This window comes from Pholcus phalangioides, unplaced genomic scaffold (assembly GCF_987345545.1).
Source record: "Pholcus phalangioides strain wild (caught in Gottingen) unplaced genomic scaffold, Ppha-v1.0 ptg000009l_1, whole genome shotgun sequence".
NCBI classification, from domain to species: domain Eukaryota; kingdom Metazoa; phylum Arthropoda; class Arachnida; order Araneae; family Pholcidae; genus Pholcus; species Pholcus phalangioides.
The window spans coordinates 49,029,044-49,053,314 of record NW_028301602.1 but is presented as its reverse complement, the minus strand read 5'-3'; the positions used below and the strand labels follow the sequence as shown (position 1 = coordinate 49,053,314).

Below are 24,271 nucleotides of genomic sequence, written 5' to 3'. Positions count from 1 at the left end.
GCATATTGGTTTTCAAAGTCAATTTCTTTACACGTCGCCATAGAACTGATGATTTGAGACATGCATTAAGTTCATCAGCGGGTGTTGAACGTGGTATAACTGGCAGAGTTTGTCGAAAATCACCAGACAATAAAATGAGTGCTCCACCGAAGGGCTGTCCATTTCCCCTGCAGTGTACGATAACGCGCTTCCAATGCTTTTTAGTGAGCCATTGTGCATTCGTTTCATATGATAAGTTCACATGTTTGGAGAACTTTGCTCATTCCGGAATTTTTGGTGATATTGCATGTTGGCGTCTCAGTGGTTTCAGGGCCATATTATCGCATGGGCAAATCGGGACTTTGCCCAGGGCCCCCCGCTTGAAGGGGGCCCCCAAATCTATAATAATAAAGTCTGAAAAGTTGTTTTTTTTAAGTAAAACTTAAATACTTAGAAAAAAAGGAATTTCGTTTTTGTAATGCATCTAAACTTTTTAAAGAATAGAAACTATAAATATAATTTTTTTTTTACATTAATAAAATATTTTTACAGTTATTGGGAGAGAAATTGAACTTCTATTATTCAACTGTAATACTACTTTTTCTAATAAAGGAAAAATGAGTTCCGATTGGTCGGTTCAGGGAATTTTCTGTTGATACCAAAAAAAGTTAAATCTCAGATGAGAAGAAGCACCGGTGCTGCGATGCTAGCCGTTGTAAAGGCATCACAATCCATAACAGAGAAAAGCAAACAATGTTTGTTTTCAGCATGTTTAGCATTTTATAGCTCAATGGTAACTTCAATATTATAAGTTTAATTATGTCCTCTCGAACTTATTTATCTGGCTCTGCAAAGAGAAAGTTGAAAAAACAGAAAGATGAGGGGGAAAAAAAAATTGCTAGTTCATTAAAAAATTATTTTGCAGCACATGCAAAAGTCAATGCGCCATGTAATGAACAATCTAAAGCTGAATCTGATGATGATGAAACAATAATTAATGAATATGATAATTCCAGAGCATGTTTGAGGAATGTTGAGATTCAAGATGATGATGATAGTAAGCCTAGTTGTGTAAGCCTAGCTGCTACTGAGAAAAATGAAAATTTTCTTTATCCAGACCCAGCAATGTGGACTGTTATTAATAATGAAATGGTGGAATATTTTATATGTAATCCCCCTCCTCAAAATACCGATTTGCTATCGGAGACTGAAAGAGTTTTTGGAGGTGTGAAGAGAAGTCTCACTATTTCTCAATTTTATCATACCAAAAGAAATGGTGAAAAACTTTTAAGGAAATGGTTGGTTTTGTCAGCTTCATCGAAAATGTTATTTTGTTGGGTGTGCAAATTGCTACATGCCAATAGCAACAGCTCATGTAAAGGTCAGCTAATTGAAGGATTTTGGGACTGGAAGCATGCTGCTACCAGATTAAAAGAGCATGAAAACTCTTCTTCACATAAGCAAGCCATGATGGATCTGTCACTCCGGGCAAATGTCTCACAAAGAGTTGATTCATCTTTGGTACAGCAATATGAAGAGGAGACGAAGTATTGGATGTCTGTGCTTAAACGAGTTGTTGCTGTTGTGAAATTTTTGGCTATACGGGGTCTACCTTTTTTTGGTGATAATGAAACTGTTGGATCTAGGCACAATGGAAATTTTTTAGGCTGTTTAGAAGTGATAGCCAAATTTGATCCATTTCTTTCAAAACATTTGGAGAGATATGGGAATCCTGGCAAAGGAAATGTAAGCTATTTGTCCTCAACATGTATCGATCAGTTTATTCATATAATGGCTAAACAAGTGGAAAAACAAATCATTGATGAAATTCTGCTTGCCAAATACTACTCAATTATTATTGATTCTACCCCAGATATTACTCATCTTGATCAGTTGTGTTTTGTGATTCGATATGTTGTCGAAGCTGAACCTGTGGAAAGATTTCTGAAATTTGTTCCAATGTACAGCCATAAATCAGAAACCCTAGCAGAAATTGTTTTAACAACTCTAAAAGATGCTGGAATCAATGTATTAAATTGTCGTGGCCAAAGCTATGACAATGCATCAAATATGGCCGGCAAATATTCTGGGTTACAAGCCCGAATAAAAAGCATAAATCCTTCCGCTGATTTTGTTCCTTGTGCAGCTCATTCTCTTAACTTGGTTGGTGTTAATGCTGTTGAGTCATGCAGTGGTGCAATACAGTTTTTTTGTCTTGTGCAACAAATATATACTTTCTTTTCTTCATCAACACACAGGTGGCAGATACTAAATGAAGAACTGAAAAAACGTGGCGATTTTTCAACATTGAAGAACCGCAGTAGTACTAGGTGGTGTGCTGATGCTCATGCCGTTAAATCATTAAGGAAGAACTATAATGCCATTGTACTTACTCTTAACAGATTAGGTACAGAAGAAAATGAAACTGCATACACAAAATTGGAGGCACAATCCCTTTTGAAAACGTTGAAAAAGTTGGAAACTGTACTGAACATCGTTGTATGGGATACCCTTTTACAAAGGCTTAATCAAACCAGTGTGGAACTTCAAAAATCATCTATGAATTTAACGCGTGTCACACTTTTGTACCAATCTTTAATTGAATTTACTCAATATGTGAGAGACAATTTTGAGGAGTATGAAAAATTAGCAAGAGATATGTGTGAGCCGGATGTTGATTACGATGTAGCAAGAAAAAAATTAAAGCCAAGAAGCAAAGATCCTCATGCAGTACATAGCTGTGAAGTTGACCTGACACCTCGTGAAGCTTATAAATCAAGTATTTATTATGCTGTTTGTGATGCTTTAATTTCACACCTTTCTTTTCGTAAAGAGCCGTATAATAGCACAGCGAAAAAGTTTGCTTGCCTGAGTGAAATGAAGTTGAAATCAAAACTTATGGATAAAGCGATTTCTTTGCAAAAATCCTACCCTCAGGATTTAGATGATTCTTTTCCTGAAGAGCTACAGCAATTTTCTTCACTTGTGGAAGATGGATATAATATTGCAGATATGTTTAAAAAACTGAAATGTTTAGAGCTGGAAGAGACATTTTCCAATGTTGATAGTGCCATAAGAATTTTTTTAACATTGCCAGTAACAAATTGTTCTGGTGAAAGATCCTTTTCTTTGTTAAAGCGTCTAAAGTCTCCCATACGCTCTAGTATTCTGCAGGAAAAACTAAGCTCTTTAGCATTACTCTGCATTGAAGGAGAAGTAACAAAAAAATTGGATTTCAGTAATGTAATTCTTGATTTTGCGAAAATGAAAAGCAGAAAAAAAAGTGAATTACTTCACAGTAAAACATTTTTGTGATGCATTAGCCACGCAACTGGTGATTTTATTGATGTGGTTAGTATTTGTCTCATACTTTATTATTTCTTGATAACTAAAGGGTACACGTGAAACAAAATGGTTTAAATTTTCAGTTTTATGTTCAAAAGTTTTTGATCAGACAAAAAATTCTAAAAATATGCAATTTATATCGTTTTACACCCGAGAAATCTATTTTAGATTAGAGAGGAGGGGGGCCCCCAAAAGTATCCTTGCCCAGGGCCCCGATTTGTCATGATCGGGCCCTGAGTGGTTTGCAAATTCAACGGCAATTTCAGTGCTGAATGCGCTGTTCGACCACCATCCAAAAGTGTTGCCGCAATTCCAGATGATGCAATTGCCAGTTCAGTTTTATTCCGTGTTCGTATGGTTGCCAAAATGATTGAAATGAGAAAATTTTTGCTTGTACCTCCGGGTGCATCTATGAAGTACAATCCGCCGCTTTGATTCGTAATTGCTTGTATGATTGTGTCATATACAATGCGTTGTTCTGGAACCAATTTCGGAAGATTCTTTTCAACAAATGTACCCTAAGCATCGACATCGAAGTGTGTTTCACGTTGCAAATTACGATCATAAGTGTCATTTGCAGATCGATTTGGTGCACACATTCCCAACTGCACCAATCCTTTGTTAGCAATTGACAAACATATATCCTCGATCGAAACCAACGCCTCATTATACACATTTGGTGTGAATTGCATGTCCGGATTCGTTGCTCGCAAACGACGTAGGATGTCTTCACTCATATAATCCCTGTATTTTTCCCAAAGATCTTTCGGATTGGATGGGAAACACGTTCTCAATATTATCGCAAATAACGTGCGTATTTGCTGTGGTTGAGCAGTATTCGATAAATCAGCAAGTGCTGTGTCCCAATGTGCATAGATTTAATTCTTGGCAAGCTTCTCGATAGGTCACACATACTTCACCATTTACTGTTCTCAGTTCTTGGAAGGATTTCGGTCCACGTACGTTAACTAACAGTAATCGCAAGTAAAAACATTCTTGATTGTTTGGATGAACTGTATACAGACGGCCTAACGCGTCGGACGAATATAAATTCGGATGTCCTTCAACTGGTTTGCCCTGTTTACGACGTTGAAACTTTTTCGCCGATGCATTCCATGTGTAGTATTTTGGCACTTCTGAGTAAAGTAGCGTTCTTGCGAACAAATGATCAGTGCACAATGCGAAGAACGCAGTTAACGTTGTTTGCGGTGGCGAAAATGCTCTTGCATCTACATTTTCCGCTGTAAAATGCACGCGCTGTCCATTTTCACTGAATTGCAATACTCGACATTGATGTGTGCTTTGAACGTCTTTGAGAGTAATGGTGAATACGGCACAACCCAACGATTATCGACTTCAATGTCATTGTTGCGCACTTTTAGAGTGATGAATTTGCCACCATCTTCAGTTGATCGTCGACGATATTGTGGATATCCATCATTTCCAGTGATAGTTTCGGCGTGTAAGTCTCTTGGATAGCGTTTCGTGCATTTTCCATCCTACATGCACGGAGAATTGTTGTTGATCGCGCCACATGGACCATGAATCATGTTTTTTGGTAACGACTTCGAATAAGCCTGAATCAATGTGGACATCTGGTATTTCTGCTGAGATGGCTTCATCAATTTTGTCTGGTGTAATTTTGTCGATCAACCAAATTAAAATGTGTGCATGCGGTAATCCTCTTTTGTGCCATTGAATGGAATACATCCAACAGCGTGTCTCCCCAAAAACATGATATATGACAATGAAATCCATCATAGATTTCAGTTTTTGTTTGAACACACGTGCGATGATGTCAGGGCGATCCGAAGACGATTGTCCAGGCAACAGAAGTTCTTTAATTTCTTCCCACGTAGGATTGCACGTGAATGCTATGAAAAAATCTGGACGGCCGTATGCGCGAACATAAGTCATTGCATCTTGTGAGTATTCATGTATGTGCCGTGGGCTTCCTGTGAATGTAGCTGGCAGTATGACCATTTTTCCCAGTTCATTGGGATTACCATCAGTAGCAATTGCAGCGCGTAAATGAATATATTCTTCTGAGCGCAGTTTGGTTTGATTCAATTGAATAAAGAGAAGTCATTCGGTCTCGATTTTTGTATACATATCGACAATGTATTGATGGAACAATTGCCGACATTTCAAAATGTGATTGTCTGGGTTCTCACGAATCATCAATCGATATGAATAGTAATTCATGGCACTGACTTTCTTATTGGTCTCATGTGTTTGTGGATTTCTCATTTTGATGTTGAAATGATATCCACCTTCTCCTTGCCAGAATAAAATTTGATATTGCAATGCATCGTATGAGCGTTGAGTTTCGGAGACTCGCTGAACATTACTATCTCTGCGATGAACAACTATATCACGCGAGTTAAATTGTTCGCCAACTATGATGATCGCCACTTCATTAATTGTTGGTGCGTTGTATTGTCTTTCGTGTTGGCCGGCTGGTGTTTTGTCAGCTCTAATGACAACAACGTAATCATCAGCTGGCATTCGCTCGAGGGCCGTCCTGAACAGTCGAACTAATTCGTTGTGTTGATCGAATAAGTTCTGAATCGCAGCAACAATTTCTCGATTAGTGCTGGTATTGAATCGACAAGGTTGATCAACTTGTTCATCAGTGGTTCCCATGAAATAAATTTGGAGAAATTTGTGATCTGAATCCGGCAGTGGTAGAAGTGATCCAGCACGATGATAAATTTGCCCTTGGATTTTGAACGTTGGCACGTAATTGTCATGTATGATTTTTGTTGCACCGAACGATGTCATTTGGAAACATGAATTGTACTTGCGTATGTTTGCCAAGAAATGTTTCGACTGGCTTGTGTCACCTGATACCAACGTTGATAATGGTTCGGGCGGTAAATGCAATTCTGGCAATTTCACTTTTCCACCTGCGTAGCACATTCCTGGAGTTTCATTCTTGAATTTCAATGCACGGCAAAATTCGCATAACTTGTCCATTTTTCCAATAACGACACTTCGATGAAGACTGTAATCATAATCAGCATCGTAATGGGACGCAGCAAGATTCAAATCAGCGTGAAGTGTCCGTCTGAATTGAACATTGCGTTCTCGATTGGTTCCCAGTCTTACTCTTCGTTAGTCAATAGTTTTATTCACGGGCGTACTCGATCGGTCTCCAATATCGATTCTCGTTCGTTTGAGAAGAACGGGCCTGAGCAGTGCGTACTCGATCGGATTCTAATCTTGCTTCCCGTTGCTCGTCTCTTTCTGAAGCTCGTAATGTCTTTTTCTTTCGCGCTTCAGATGTAGATCGACCAATCGATTTCCGTTTGGGGGGCATAACTGTCGATTATGCTCGCAAATTCGCTGAAAATAAATAATCGCTAAAAAATCGAATAAATAAATTCGCTGAATAAATAAATGGAAAAATTCATGGATATGTCATACAGTTCGTTATAATGATAACGAACATAATGATAGTAACATGATGAATGGATCCTGGGCCCCAATAATCTTTTTCGGAATGTTTATTTTTTTTACTGTGGTTCTCAAAAAATGCGTTTCAGACATGCATATGCCTTTACGATTGTTTGCCTCTTCTTCAATGCTGCCAGTATAATTATTTTATTGTCGTATCACCAAGCTCGATGATTTTTGTTATATTTTAAATATTTCTTTTTTTAATAAATCGATATGTACATAATACATAATAATCAAATATAATATATAAATCAATCAAAAAAATGATTTAAAACTGTTAAATGATAATTATTATAAAAAATAATGATTGTAAAAATAAAACATAAATTGTAAAAAAGTAACGTTGTCTAGACCCGCTACACAACTATGCCAGAAACCTTCGACACGCGCGCCACCTATCGTAGGATACATGTAGTATGCCGAAACCTTCGCGGGAGTGTACTCAACAACTTCCCAAGGTTTCATGGCGATCGGATAAACGGTTTAGTAATGTATAAAGGACAGACAGACATACATTCGTTTTTATATATATATAGATTGTAAAATTAAACGCATGTAGTTTTCATTTCACGTTCAATTTCTGTTTAATGAGCATAATTCAAAATAACAAATTAATATCGCATGAATTTTAAACTTCAAAAATATTTTTTGAAACCGTGTAGAAATTGCTTATTACTGTTGGGGTTACAATTTTTATTACAGAAATACTGACGAAATATGCTTCATATGCATTTGTGTCTGAAAAAACTGATAATGCCTTAAAGAACTAAAATTATCCCGTGTAAATATCAAAGAAACAAATTACCTAAACTTTTCTATTTCTGGTAAAAATAATTTTGGAAAAATAATGTGAGAATGAGGAGTAGTAAAATGCAATTAATATTATTTGCATCATCAGTTTTTGCTAAATATGAAAAGCGAAATATGAAAAATCATAATCATCAAAGTGTTATAATTATGTTCACATCTAATTATATTGTTAATGTATTATAATCATCAAACAATTATCATTGTTAAGCTACTATAATGAACAATGATTGATTGATACTATTGCTTTCTTGAGAAGCCTGGTAATGAATATACTTTTTTTTTTAAATAAAGGTTCCCTCTTCGAAACCCAGAAGTTTTTAAACAATGGGTAGAAGCTGTGAAAGGAAGGTCTTGACATCCTGCTAAAACATTTGTTATTTGAGCTTAGAATTTCGCAGCTGACAGCTATAAGTCCTCTTCTCAACGCTTTTTGAAAGAACATGCTGTTTCTACTATATTCAATTTTCCACATCGCCCTCAACCTTTGCAGAAGCGACGCTGATCACTTATTAAACGCCCTCCACTGGTAAGATATCAAGTTATTTTTTCTTGTTTAAGTGGTTTAAAACTTTAAGTACAATCGGCCCCATTTAAATGGGTTTACGGAAAATTCACCGACAACAATTCACCGCCATGCAATTCACCGACCAACAATTCACCGCCATGCAATTCACCGCTAGGAAAATTCACCGACCAACAATTCACCGCCATGCAATTCACCGACCAACAATTCACCGACGACAGTTCGATGCGAGTCAGCGAGGGAATGAGCGATTGAGTTACTGAGTGAGTGAGTGACTGAGTGAGTAAGTGATTCAGTGAGCGAGTAAGTCAGTCCGTGAGTGAGTGAGCGAGTGGGTTACCGATTCAATGAGCGAGTAAGTCAGTCCGTGAGTGAGTGAGCGAGCTGCTAAGTGAGTGAGCGATCTAGTGAGTGAGTAAGTGCCATATCCTAAAGATATGGCGGAAAGTTTAAATAATGACTTTATGAGAAGAAATTCAGATGATACGGATTCGGGTTGCTGTATTTTTTAAATATATGACATCCATATTTATTGTGGGCATCTTTTTCTCAGCCACCTCGCTGGGCATTTTGCCTGTTGTGGCCTTGTATTTGTATAAATTACAACTTGCTGTTGCCCAATACAAGATAGTATATTCAACAAAATTCCATTAACTCGGTTTTACTCAGAAACTTCTAATGAAATGTTAAAAGGGATAATAACAGAATTAAAAGATAATAAAGTAAGTGGATACGCGATGAATTAACTTCCTAAAAATGCTTAAAATCATCTCCTGTTATCACTTTGATGTTATAAAAAACATCGCTGATCATCAGTAACCAATGGATTTTTTTCATGATGAACTGTTACCCGCGATTTCACGTGATGAACTTTCAGGAATCCCGCCTTAGTGCGTATCTATATGTACTCTATACGTATATATATACTTCCTATGCAACGGAAATTAGTGACGATTTTTTTATTACGGGAGTCGGTGACGTTTTTTGAGTGATGGAAATTTGTTACGTTTTCGTGTTACGGAAGTCGGTTACGATTTTGGGGTCAAGTTTTCATTTAACTCTTGCATATATCGGGACCCATTTGACACATCGGGACCAAATAATGTGCATGTACCCCGAGTTTCCCACATCCTACAGCAGGTCCCCTAAGCTGAAATGGATGGCGGGCCCTCAAACCAGCTTTTTCACGGGCCCCTCTGTGCTTAATTTATAGTGTGAAAATATCAAAAAGCGATAAGAAACGTTCCGGCCCCTGTCAGCCCTGCCCTCGTGGGGGTCATGCCGAGAGGTATGTGTACGTAAAATATACATATATCACCAGTGCTCCCAACGTACAGGGTCGGGGTACCGGGGGATTGCACATATACCTTCATGGGGAAGTTAAAAGGTTTCATTTCCAGGGGTCCTTGCGATAGTGGAAGCCCAAGGTATATCCAGTCTGGGACCCCATAAAATTTGCGAATTCGGTCAAGGGTAATTGCGTGGGGGGGGGGGGTGGATTTTATTCGTTGGTAAAATGAATATTTGCAGTGGCCCCCACAGGGGGGATGCCCGATTGGCTTCCGAGTCAGGGGTCCCGTTTCATTTTGGGGGCACTGGATGAATCTCATTCTTTTCTGTCGTTTAACATTGTAGAATTTTCAACAGCGGAAGCCCGAGATAAATCCAGTGTCTGGGTGCCCCACTAAATATCTGCGTATTGGGTCCCCGTTACTGGATGTGGGCCCTGGATTTTATTCGTTTTAAAATTAATAAAAATTTAAAATTTTCTCGAATTAAAGATTGACTCGATCAATCACTTACTCACTCGGTCACTCAGTCACTACTGGGTTACTCACTCACCCGCTCAGTCACTGACTCGATCAATCACTTACTCACTCGGTTACTCAGTCACTACTGGGTCACTCACTCATCCGCTCAATCACTGACTCGATCAATCACTTACTCACTCGGTCACTCAGTCACTACTGGGTCACTCACTCACCCGCTCAATCACTTACTCACTCGGTCACTCAGTCACTACTGGGTCACTCACTCACTCTGTCACTCACTCACTGGGTCACTCACTCACTGGGTCACTCACTCGCTTAATCACTTACTCACTCGGTCACTCAGTCACTACTGGGTCACTCACTCACTCTGTCACTCACTCACTGGGTCACTCACTCACCCGCTCAATCACTTACTCGGTCACTCAGTCACTACTGGGTGACTCACTCACCCGCTCAATCACTTACTCACTCGGTCACTCACTCGGTCACTGGATCAATCACCCGGTCACTCAGTCACTCAGTGAGTCACTCACTCAGTAACTCAATCGCTCACTCCCTCGCTAACTGACTCGCATTGAACTGTTGTCGGTGAATTGTTGGTCGGTGAATTTTCCGGCGGTGAATTTTCCGGCGGTGAATTGCTGGCGGTGAATTTTCCGCACACGATTTAAATGGTTATCAACAGTTCTGGCACATAATATTGGATTAACCAGTGTATTCAATTATGCAGCGAACAATCAAATTGCCATTGTGCACCATAGTACACAGCTTTTATATTGCAATATGTATGTATCAAGGGCGTAGCGAAGGGGGGGGGGGAACTTGGGGGTCTGGTCCCCCCCCCCCGAAATGTGAGAAAATGACCGGAAAAAAATGGCCAAATCCATTGTTCTGTCACTTTGGTCCCCCCCCCCCCGAACGAAATTTCTGGCTACGCCCCTGGTATGTATCTATATATATATATATTTATATAATTTTCAAAATCTTTGGCAACTTCTGTGTTTCGCGTAAAAATTAGAAACAATTTCATTTGCAAACTCTATAATGGAAAATTACAGTGAAACCTCCTAACAGCGGCCACTAACAGAACCATCCAAAATAATTTAAACCTTCTTTCCAGGGCATTTTTATGTTCAGTCCGATAGCTGAAGACGTTCTTATGAAAAAACTGCCTTGAAAATCAACTTGAATTTTTTTTTTTAATTTTTCTCATTGTGCTAATTATATTTTTTCAACTCCGTGTCAAGTGTTCGTTCGGAAATAGTTGATCGGAGGTTACTTGTAATGTTAAGTCTGAGACGGAATCCTTTGGTTTCAACAAAATATGGCAGTAGTTCGGAGGTGGCCATTATAAGAGCTTTACTGTATATGAAATTAATATTTTAATTAGGATTTTTTTTTTTTGCAGATTTTTAAAAGGTTGAAAACTGCTGTTCACAATCATGACAACATGGCGAACACTGATGAATCAGATGTTAAAAAATGAATTTGAAGCAGCTGCTACAGCATTATCCTTTGTCAACAGTCTACTGGCTACAGTCACTTTGTTAAGGGAGGATTGCCCTAATTTTCCAGATCAATTCTGAAGTGACGAAGTCAAATAGTCCCACCAAAGCTGAACTGAGGCGCAAAATAAAACTGATCCAGTAAAGATTGAAACGGAGGGACAAAAAAATATCAGATCTTACGTCAATGTTAACAACGGTGCAAAAAGTATGTGGAATGCCCATGCAAACTGTTACCTTGTTAAAAGACACTTTTGGAGTTGTCCCATTTGAACTCCTAGTATATCAGCTAAAAAATAAAAATGTGAAACCGAGTAGGAGACGATACACATCGTGTATGAAAGAATTTGCACTTACTTTATATTTTTATTCTCCTTGTTCTTATAATTATATATAAATTTGTGAAGAAAGTTTACCCTTCTCCACCCAGCGATGCTAAGATCATGGGTGAGCTCTACCGAATGTTACCCAGGTTTCATGAGTGAAGCTTTCTCGTATGTTGAAAATGTTACAGCACAAGGAAGCACTCCTCTGGATTGTGCTCTAATAATTGACTGTCTATTAGGATAGGTCCTGTAAGATTTGATTTGTGTGACTTCATGTTCTTCCATGTCAACTCCCCAATTAATGAATACACAATGCCCTGCTTTCTTCATGTTGGCACCTCTGGTCCCCCCCTTGAGCTTCGATTGCATAATTGTGAAAATGCCAATTTAATGCAGTTTTTTTGGATAGTTTCAAGTTCATTTAAATTCTAATGTATCGCCTGTGAAACATCTTTTATTGAAATTTTGGGACATCACCTGGTCATCTTTCTTAATGTGTTGATTACTGCTGAGCTATTTATGCAATAATTATTACAAAGTCTTAATTAGAGGAAAAAGTGTCAGTTTCTGGTACCCTTGCAATGTGAGAAAACATGGCAGTTGTAGTCATGATGAAAATAAATCTAATGAAAATGTTAAAGAATGTTGTCTTATATATGCTGTGAATAATTGCATATGTTGGAAAGGGAAAAATCCCTTCATAGAGGTAGAGCTTCAAATTTAGAGTTTGTCTGTGTAAAATACTAGACAAAGGTTTGCATTGTAACTAAGTAATTATTTGATAGCAAACATAGAGTGCTCTTGTGAATTGTGATTTCAATATTCGAATTATTCTCTGTGGACCTGTTTGTAAATTGTTTATTGGAAAAAATTGTATGTGCACATTGTTGTATATATGTTTGAAAAAAAATATTAAACACTTTTTTTTCTCTCTAATTTTTATTTCATTTCTTGCATTGAAAGTTCTTTTTTCAGCAGTTAATTCGCGGAAATATCTCCTCGATGGGAAATATTCACTGATACGAATTTCGAAGTGGAAGCCATCACCAAAATGCAAAACACAATATTAGAAATGTATGTTGTTTTTTTTTATAAAAAAATAGTTTCTCTTAAGTTTTGGAAAAAGAAAGGGTATTTCGTGTACGAAAGTAAGTAGTCATTTTTATACTTTTTTTTGAAGATAAAGAATACATAATTATTGGCCGAGAAGTGAAAAAAACGGAATGTACATGTTTTGTATTTGGAATTGCCCCATTGCATTAACATGGTCAGGAAATGTTTTGCCCGGTTCGCTCCAAAAGGGTGATGCGGTCGCGTAGGACGACGGCTCGCGCAGTCCTCACTCCACTTTACTTACAGCTCAGTGGGCGGTATTCACCGACATGGTTTGAATCTATAGTTACAATTTTTGATAAGAGATCAATATAGATTGGTTAAAAACCTGAATTTAACCAATCCGTGTCGATCTCTCATCAAAAAATTGTGACCATAGTTTAAACCATGTCGGTGAATACCGCCTTTACAAATACAAAGCCCAGAAAATTAAATATAAAATAATGAGCCAGACACACTTTTGAGGTGGATATATTCATGCAATATAATTAGAATGACCATATTTCCTCGACGAAAATACGGGACTGCGCCAATTATTGACAAACTACGGCTAAATCACCAATTATGGCACAAAATTATCTAAAGTACCAGAAACAGCGGTTTTTAATCCCCCAAGTTTGAAAGACTCAGAATGAGTTCTTTTGTGTTGATTTGGAGAATTCAGAATATTTGTTTCTCAGTAATCTCGATACAAATGTATTTTTTCAATCCTTCACTCAACTTTTCTCCCTGAAGTGAAGGAAAAAAGACTGCTAGCAGAACATTTTCACATGTTTAAAACTACTTCGTGCTATATATAATAAAAATATGTATATATTCTGTGAAATTCATAGGCAGTATCCACGTTTTGTTCAAAAAAAAAATCAGTCACTATCCTATGTTAAATAAAATCTGTTAAATGAATTTTCGTTCACAGCTGCCTGTCAAATCTGAAAAGCAACACACTTCTGTCAAAGCATAATATTCTGTATGGTATTGTTTAAATTGAGAATTACTGTCTCACTGAATATTTCAAAATTTTTCAACTCACCTTTTATGCAAGTGCAATGCAACAACAAAGACAAAAATGGTAATAAATATTTTATTACACGTTCACAACTTCCAAATAAATACGCTGTGTCCGAATAAGTATAAAATTTGAAAAAAAACAAGACAAATAAACTAAAATATTGTAAATTTTTGCAAAAATTAGAATAAGATATCCATGGTATAACAATGCAGAGGCTATTTATCTGATGAAGCTACCCGTAAAAGCAAACTTTTATCTTTCAACACCTTATCATAAAACTTCTCGCATTCCATGTTACAATATTGTTTTGCCTAACAATAAGCAGAGCCCGCATTGTATCCACACTGAATCTAGATTTCTCCTTTGACAACAAATTATTCATAAGTGAAAATACTCGCTCCACAGGAGCTGTACTCCCAGGAAGACAAAGAATAAATTCAATAATGTTATTGACGTCTTCATAATAAATATATATTTTTTCAATTCAGAAAAAATTTGTACCCATCTATCAGGTACAGAAATGTTTCTTTCATTCCATGCATTTAGTTCCCTCAAAATTATACATCTTATAACATACCATTGATCAAATACACGAGCTTCATCTGTTTCAGTGTGCGATAAGAATTCCTCATTCAGACTGTCCTGTATATCTTTCCATTCAGGTACCTGGTTTAATAGCACCCACTTGAACTTCTCTGAGTTGCCAAAACTCTCTTCACATTTTCTGATGTATTCCAAACTTGTTTGATAGAAATCTCCAACAATTTCGAAGAAATATTCTTCATTAATTTCTCCATCGTTTACTTTTCAGCTGTTTTTTTACATCACTTGTTACAAATGATTCATTTTTTCTTAGCTCTAAGTTGCAGACGAGCTCTTCAATTTGTAACGCCACTTCTGTAGCTGAAATGTTTTCTTTTTCAATGCAATTTAAGCATGTTTGGAATGTTACAATATTTGATCTTTTACGAAAGTCAACCACAACTTCAGACAAGGATCTTCAAACAATTTTCGCAACATAACAGGACATTTCTCTTGAAATAGAAAATATGAACGAAGCCCATCAAACATTTTCAATATTTTCTCTAGTGATGGTATAAGGGACAAGAATCTTGTGTGTCCATGTTCTAATAATTTAGTGTAGTGGTTTTCTACAAACTCATAAAAATTTTTCAGCTCTTCTACTCTGACTGTATACACATGAAAATAGTTATATATTTTCTCAGCGAGGTATTCGACAGCTACAGGTAGACAGTCAATAGCACTCTGGAAGCAATTGTGCACAATATGTGCACCACAACCAATCCAATGATTTGCCGCTTCAATATTTCTTCGAAAATTCCGCCAAACATTATTCTTCTCGTGTCTTCTGCAGCCGCCAAAGTTGGTGTTGCAGTTATCTGCACACAATTTTGTTTTCCTAGCCAAATGAACTCTTCTAACATGGCACTCTGCAAGTCAGATGTTTCACCAGGTAAGGAGGAAAAGTCCATTATTTTGATTTGAACACCCTGAAGGTGGGAAATACCTCACAATGATAGGAAAAAGTTTTATGTTCTGCCTGTTCGATGCATCTATACTAACTGCAATACTTTTGATTTCATTCAAGTCCTGCTTCACTTCGTCTAGTATGTATGGTGATAAAACATTCACAATTATTGCTTCGATTTTGTACGGGCGGACGAAAATTTGGTCTCGTACAATTTTCTAATTAAATTAGATAGACAATCATTTGACCGGAAACTTTGTCCATGGCGAACAGTATGAAAAGCTATAAGAGCTTCACTCGCTATTTTTTCTTTCATGATATAATCATCTTGTCTAACTACGAAAGAGTTAATGGTTTTAGCAGAAGCTATAGCCTTTGCGGCATTCTTGTGCCGCTGGGTCGACACATGTTGATTGATGTCATTTCTTCCTCCATGGGCAACGGAAAAATGAGCACCATAATGTGTACACATTACTTTTGACAAATCGTTCTGAATGCCATCCAGTTTGATGAAATTAAATTCTTTTTGGAGTGCATAATTGAAGCTGCATATCCTTTTCTTCGACATTTTTTGACACAGTTATAACATTACCGGAACTCAAATAGAGTTATTGCATCTAAAAATCCTTTCCCTACGATGTTTTGATGAAGGCAAAGTCAAATAAAGAGCTAAAGAGGACCACCCTCACAGCACAATAAGTAGAAACTCAGAAACAGAACTAAAACAATTTCTGGAACTTCGAACTGGTGCGTTAATGCGTTAGTAAGACACTCGAAGTGTTGCCAATACGTTTAGCATTCAGAAAAAATACTGAAAATAATGTCAACTCGTCAATTCTTAGTTATTGAGCTATGAAAATTATCTGTATCAACATTTCTGATGAAATATGTATCTTTCCAGGTTCCAACCAATGGGGAATCGAACCACGTCTCAGCCAATGGGAGATGCTCAGGCCAACATCAAAACGTTGCCCGTCCGGGCTTCTTCACAGCGAAGCTAATGATAATAAGAGCACATTCAACACATTTTTGGAAATCAACATAACTGAGGGCCCCAGTCACTGTAGAGCCGAACGCTTCCTTCTCTGCGGCTTGCTGAAGGTGCTCGAAGCTCTCTGGCTGCTGGTTACGGGCTGTAGGTGCTGGCGAGTCGGAAGTAAAGTTTACGTCTGCCCCCTCCTGGAGCTTATGGTTCACTCCGTTTTTCTAGCAGTATATTACACTCATGTCCATAAATTGAGGATAATGCCAGCTCCGGCAAATAAAGGTTCAGAAACAAAACAAACGTTACTTATTCATAAAGCCCATTTATTAAACAAAAGATAAAGAACAAAAACGATGGTGTATGTATGATACCATTAATAAAACTACGATTTTTGCTCCCTGGAGCAACTGTAAAAAATATCTTCTTTACAAAAACTTACTATTACTGTTATACTGTAAAGGAATTAGCAAAGTTAAATAATAGTATCGTTCGAGGAATAATGGTATGAAAGGATGGACTTTGAAATTATGTATTTCAAAGCCATACCAGCCAGGTGTTAGGAGTTAGAGTCCCAAAGAATATGGATCATGAAAGAAACCTATAAATTTGGCGCGTAGTACGTAAGGAATACAGAATCGAAGAAGTAGTATAAAAAGTAGCGATAAACAGATCTATAAATATGGGGACTGAAATGAATCGCATAAAGGGTGCAGGACATTATGGAAGAAATCGGTATAAGTTGTATAAGAATATGGTAATAAAATTCAGCGGCCGCGCTCATATTTCAATGATATTTGCAGCTGGTCAGAATTTTGTATACACGTAAAAGCGCGAGAAAGTCCAGGGTTAGAGCAGATGGTATTAGGTGAAAGGAGATTTGCGAATTCCGGGAATAGTTCCCACAGGAACGTCAACCGAACCAAAGGGATAGCAGTAGCCAATGAAACGCATGTCCATAGGAAAATGTTAGCCAATAATGTAAAGTGAAGAGAAGTTTGGTAAAGAAAATTTAGGAAAGAAAATCGGAATTAGCGAATGAGATGAAGTTTATGGAATATAGGTAGGAGTAGGCGGATAGCCAAAGAAAAATATTATATATGAAGTTTTTGAAGAGTGGAGAGGAAGTCAAGGAGAGTGTGAGTGGATAAGCAAGGAGGAGAGTGAGTGAGCTCGGAATACTTATCAGGATCCGCGAGAAAGGTCCAAGATGGGCATAAAGAGCTTAAACGAAATCGAAAGGTGGATCTTCTTAATGATATGGGGTAAGTCACACTTCCGACTTTACGAACCATTTATGACTCTCCATGTAAATTGAAAATATGTAATGCACTATCCTAGCTTCTATTTGTAAATCGTATATTTAATGCCCTTATTTATAGTAGCCTAATAATTAAAGAATAATTAACTGTTTTATCTTTGTTTCCTTGGACTTGTCATTTACACGGGCCTGTGGTTATTGACTTAGTTTCACAGCGCAATGATATCTAATAGAGCACAAAATTCGTAAGTTTATGAATTAAATCGATCACGGCATTTGGGATGTTTACTTTATTGGGATGTTTAGATTCAATGTTGCAGTAGGGTAACCAAAACCTTTGGCAGTCGGCGAAATGAAACAATAATGAAAGTACTGCCCGTTAACAATAAAAACAATGCTACTCGTTAACATTACATGGTTGGTGTGATGATTAATACATTGTATGTCTCCCATGCGATGAAATACAGTCCGTACAACGCACTCAGCAAGCAATGCTCTCCGAAGTTCCGTTATACATGTAGGAGGGGGTTGACGGGCTGCAACTCGTCGGCCAAGCATGTCCTACACATGCTCTATCAGATTCAAGTCAGGTGAGAATGCTGGCCATTCCATACGGGTTACATCCTCAGATTCAAGGCATTCGTTTACGATGTTTGCTCGGTGAGGACGGGCGTTGTCATCCATAAACGCAAATTCTGTGCCCATGGCACCCCTAAACAAACATACATGTTGTTCCAGAATGATGTCAAGATAAATTTGGGCTTTTATGGTTCCGGTTTGAACATGCAGATCTGTTCTGGAACCCAGTATAATTCCACCCCAAACGAGCAATGCTGCACCACCGTAACGGTGTCGTTCAATGATGTTGTCTTGGTGGTAACGGGTACCTGGCGTTCTCCATATGAAAGTCCGATGTGAATCAGACTGCAAGCTAAACTTGGACTCGTCGGAAAACATCACACAAGCCCACTGTGACGATGTCCACATTGCATGTTCTCTACTCCAGGGTAATCTCTGCAGACAGTGAGTTGCCGTGAGCGGATCACATCTGACAGGCCTGCGAGCATATAGACCAATATCTCCCAAACGTCTGTACACGGTTTGCCTTGAAACTGTGGTACCCGTGGCTGCAGATAGCTGACGAGACAGGTCAGATGCTGTGCTCCGTCTGCTTCTTTTAGCAGTTACTGCCAAATACCGGTCTTCATTCGGCGTTGTAACTCGGGGGCGACCTGTACTGTAACGTCTACTGACATTTCCGTTATCTTGGAATCGTTGCCAAAGCCTAGAGATGATACTTTGGGCAATTCCAAGTTCCTCGGATACTTCCATCTGAAGACGCCCACATTCCGGGCGGCCGATAATTCTACCACGTAAAAAATCATCCACATGCGTTCTCTGTGTCATAACTATTCGCTTATGGCACTGAGCGCCTTACAGAACTCTTGTGAACAATTTCACTTCTTTGCCACCATTCCTTATATACCCCTCTCTTATATACCACTCTCGTCATTGTGACGTACTATCGGCATCATCTGGTGGCTTCCTGAAATTTGCATACCATTCTTGCAGATGTGTGTGATGATTCTACAGGTGAAATTTTTACTTTAGATATTGATTTCGTGTGATTCTGAATTATCCTTAATTTATGGACATGAGTGTACTATACTAAATAGAAGTCGCTAGATGGTTTTGGACGGGAGCTTGGAGAAGTCATCTTCGGGAAGGTTCATGCTTGAGCGGGCCGTCGAGCCGCTGAATATCGCATATTTTATTTCAAGTCCGGAGCTCTGGCGTTGCTGTGTTTTTCAGTGTTATAGGTTCAATCGAGGGAGTTTTTCTCTGAGGACGTTTGTGGCCTGTGGGCGCTGACTGGGCTGGATGATGACCCTATTATTGACCTTGCAGTTGGATTTATCCGGAAAAACAGGTGAGTGCACTTGCAAACTTGTCTGCGCAATATGTTGAAATTTTGCCCTATTTTGGACGCGAGTTTGGGGAAGGATTTACATTTTATTGTTTTAAAGGGAAATGCAAATGAAATTTTTGGAAGGGATTTTAAAACAGCTGTGGACACCCACGGGTTTGAAATTAAGCTTTTGTCATGGTTGGGTGGATATTATGACAAACAACCAAGAGAAATATCTGCTGAGGGTGCGGATTGTCAGATAGCCGAAATTTTAATGTCTTATTGGCAGCATATGACAATTATATTACTGCAGAGGAGGAAGATCAGGGTGACTTTGTCCCGGAGGTCTTCACTGCAACCTGTGTATTTTTTGAATACGTCGATAAAAACCCGTGTCGCCATAGTTCGGCAAGTAACTTTCGAGCTAGTAGAAAAATAAACAAAGGTGAAGCTGTAAAGGGCAGCGATATAGAGAAAAGGTTGAGACCACCGCAAGAGAAAAAAACAGTAAAAGTGAGGAAAGTGGGGGAAAAAATGTTAAAGGTAAAAATGTAAACAAAGGAAACGCCCCCCCCCCCTTGGGAAGTAGGGTTAGTGAAAATGTAAACACTGAAAATGTAAATAAGGCAGTTGGGACTGGTACTCTCACTTTTGCAATAAACCCTGAGGATGAAAGCTCAAGCGATAGTGAGGCGGAAGCTGGGGAAAAAATGAAAATAAAAATAGATGTTAACACTAAAATCCCTGAGATGGGAGTTAATGTAGGCGCGAGTACTAGTACGGCTGATGTGAGTGAGCGGGAATTGACTGAGGAACCAATGCAGGAGATGATAATAGAAAATGAGGAGGATTTTACTCCAGTACATAGAAAAAAGAGAAAATTCGATATACGCCATTAGTATTGTCAGACTGGGGAGAAAACTGGCTTAGGAACTATAAGGAACTGAAGACCAAGTGTGAATTCACTCCAGAGGTTAAATCTACAGGAAAAAACTGTGTTAGTGAAAGTATTTTCGGAAAATGACTATAGATTTATAACTGCAAAATGTAAGGAATTTAAATTTAAATTTTATACGTTCCAACTTAAAGCAAAGAGGCATTTGAAAATAGTGATAAGGGGTTTGCCATATATATATATTGTTACGATCTGTAGGCGATAGATGGCACGATTTGATCGATTGCTCTCAGAAATATCGAAATCGGTTGATATCGGTTTCGGTTAAACGGAAAAAGGTCCGATTGGCAGAGGGCTAGAAGAACATTCTAGAAAGCCCCGCCCTTCCGGAGAATGGTTCAACCCTTCTCCAGACAGACCGTACGGTGGCGCCGCCGACTAGGAAACTGTAAGATAGAATTTTGTGGAATGTTCTTTTCCTCGAAGTTTCTCCGGGGTTATAAATAGTGCGGCGCTCACAAGATGGCAGGCTAGACATGCACAAGGAGATTCAGTCAGTTGTGTAGCTCTCTGATTAGCTTGTAAATACGTGTAAATTGCTGTTCTGTAAATAAATCTGTGTTTGTCCGTCGAACCGCTTCTTGTTTTGCAACCTCGAAGTCTTGTGGAAAATTATCCGGAACAATATATATATGAAAAATTACAGAACAGGCAAAACGTTGCCTTTGTTTTTGGTGGAATTTACAGTGGAGAGTAAGGGATTGTTTAACATTACCGAAATTGGAGGAATTCCAGTGAGTGTAGAGAAGTACAGGGGCAATAAAAATGAACTGAAATGTAGGAACCGCCTAAAGACGGGTCATGCATCGTATACGTGCTACGATAGACCAAACTGTGCGTTCTGTGCCCAATAGCATAGTATCCGTTCATGCCCAAACACAGAAAATGATTAATGCAGGAAATGTTTTTTGTGCGGGGAAAAGACACATACCGGGACGTATGGAGCTTGCCCATTGAGGCTAGATAAGCGGAGAAAAGTTAAAAACACCAGAATATTTATTCCCTCGCTACCTGCGGTGATCCGCAGAGAGTTCTCATCGGGACTGTCCATTGCTGAGGCGGTTTCAAACAGGGGTTCAGGAGATGAGCTCATTGTGCCCATGGAAGAGGCCGAAAACAGGGACGTGGACGGAGGCGTTATTGGTGCGGTAGAGGACACACTGACTTTCGAGGTAGAGGGATTAAGGAAAGGACGTCACCCCCTGTTTAGGGAGGAATCCGTTAAGGAAGAAAATTTTGAGGCTGAGTTAGATAAATGTAATGAGATAAAAAATGTGGTCACAGACATGGTTGAAAAAATATGTGGAGGTCTGGAGCTACAGGATCGAATCCAGTTAAGGGATGGACAAGGGGGGGGGGGGGAGGGGGAAAGAGTTGTTCAGTAAAAGGCTTGCCCAATGAAAAAGTGACTGGGGACGACGACGAAAGCTTGCAGGGCATGGGCGAAGTTACTGAAACAAATGAAAAGATGGTATCTACTATGCAGGATGACTTGAATACCCTTGCACAAGCATCCCGTAACATAATGGAAAAAATCCAGCCTACTGGAGATATAGTGATAAAAATAAATACCCTGTTAACTGGACTTTTGGAAATTTTAAAATTCTTAATACAGCCTCAGGATTAGTAACCAGGTGGTAAAAAATTTTAGCCTCCTTAGGCCCTTGAGAATTCTGTCCTGGAATGCCATGAGTTTGAGGCCCAGCCTTAATACGTTTAAATAAACCCTGTTTGATTATAATATTGACTGCGCATTGATACAAGAAACATGGCTTATCCCGAGTGATAAAATAAGAATTAATGGGTATCGTTGTATACGTAGGGACAGGATGCATAATAGGGAAGGCGGGGTCATGGTCTTCGTGAGAAGTAATTTGCCACATGTGAAGTTGGACCTGCGTCATTCAACCACCACAGAGGTTGTGGGAGTGACAATTAAAATGAATAATAGGAGGATAAATCTGATCTCCATACATAAACCACCACAAAATAATTTGGATTACCTGTTAATGGATGCGATGTACACGACAATATGGATCCGACCCTGGTGGTAGGTGATTGGAATTTAAAGCATACGGTATGGAATTCTCGTTTGGACTCGGTTGGCGGTAGACGCCTACATAGATACTGTATGGAAAACGGCCTAAATATTTGAAAAAAAAAGTCAACTGAAATGAAACAAAAATGGCGATGTACTGACTGCATAATATATATATACATATCAGCAAAGATCGAAAAACGGGAAAAATTGGAGCTTGGAAAAATACATGATATTATTCGGGAAGAATGTCGAATTATGACTAAACAGATGGAAAAAAAATTCTCTGAAGAATGCAGGGTGTTGAAATCCGAAATGATCGAATTGAAAAAATCAATCGAGTTCAATGATGAATCACTCAACGACATGAAAGCTGAACTATCGGAGGTAAAGAAAGAATTACAGACAATGAAATAGATCGAGTGAAAATTTGCGAAGTGAAAATAATGTTTTGATGGAAAAAATCAAGAACATATACGATGAACTGGATAAAATTGAGTTACGATCGAAATCAACCCATTAACGGCCGTATTCACCAACACAGTTTCAACTGCAATCGCAGTTTACAGGATTGAAGATCGAAACGGATTGGTTAAATTAAGGATTTTAACCAATCCGTGTCGATCGATCGTTTAACCTGCGATTGCAGTTGAAACTGTGTTGGTGAATACGGTCGATAGAGATACAAGGAATGCCGGAGGAAAAGGAGGAGGATGTGATGAAAATAGTGACTGAAATTGGTAAAACTTTTAACGTGTATAAACCAAATGATATAATGAAGCTATATAGGGTAAATTCGGTAAACAAAAATAAGATTACGCCAATTATTGTCCGATTTAGAGACTCCGGGGTGCGAGATGAATGGATCGAAGCTAGCCGAAGCAGGAAGGGACCAAATGCAAGTGAAATCGATGAACGTTATGGTGATTCAAAGCTATTCATAAAGGGGCCGTTCAAGTATTACGTCATCATCGATGGGGACGAGGGGGTTTCCGATTCGCTGACTTTTGATGACAAGGGAGGAGGGGGGGGGGTTTGGATAATGCTTACGTCATCAACCACCCTTTATGAAAATATGAGTTAGGATTCAGAGGGGCAGAGCTGATGACGAAATTTTGCTGACAAGGGGGGGGGTCAAAAATGGCTAAAAATTTGCTTACGTAATACTTGAACGGCCCCAAATGAACATCTTACTAAGACTCTCAAAGACCTTTTTTTATCACGTCCGGAAGTTCAAGAAGGATAACGATTTTGACTTTGCGTGGGTGAGGGACTGCAAGGTCTTACTGAGGAAAAGGCAGGGTGAAAAACTTTATTATATTCGTAACATAAATGACTTGGATAAAATTAATCAACAGCAGAATTTCAATATATTGCACGTAAATATTAAAAGCGATCGTGAAAATTTTAACAATTTATTATTGCATTTAGAAAAATTAGTGGTTCCATTTGATGTTGTATTACTGTCTGAAATTTGGATCAAAGATCATGAAACTGATCTGTACAATATTTTTGGTTATAATAGCTTTTTTGAATGTCGAAATAGAAATAGATCAGGCGGCGTTATTGCATACGTAAATAACAAATATTCATTTTTAAGTACTGCCTTGAATATGAATACAACTGAAGGCTTATATTTGTACAGTGAAAATATTAGATCTATGCATAATTTTAATTTACAGATCCCATGATTTTTCTCGAATGGATTATACTAATGAGTTCAGATCAAATATTAGCAATTTAAGGTATAAAAATATTATCTATACTCGAGATATTAATATGGACATATTGAA

At 38.4% G+C, this 24,271-nt stretch overlaps 1 protein-coding gene across 1 annotated transcript; it reads left to right on the top strand.

Annotated features, from left to right (window-relative positions):
* Positions 1 to 857: 857 nt before the first annotated feature.
* On the top strand, positions 858 to 12,634 carry LOC149083248 (zinc finger MYM-type protein 1-like). The gene is made up of 3 exons (XM_089236461.1): positions 858 to 3,330; positions 7,888 to 8,122; positions 11,300 to 12,634. Exon 1 carries the CDS (start codon positions 1,105 to 1,107, stop codon positions 3,292 to 3,294), a length of 2,190 nt encoding a protein of 729 aa, XP_089092587.1. The 5' UTR covers positions 858 to 1,104; the 3' UTR covers positions 3,295 to 3,330; positions 7,888 to 8,122; positions 11,300 to 12,634.
* Positions 12,635 to 24,271: the final 11,637 nt, after the last annotated feature.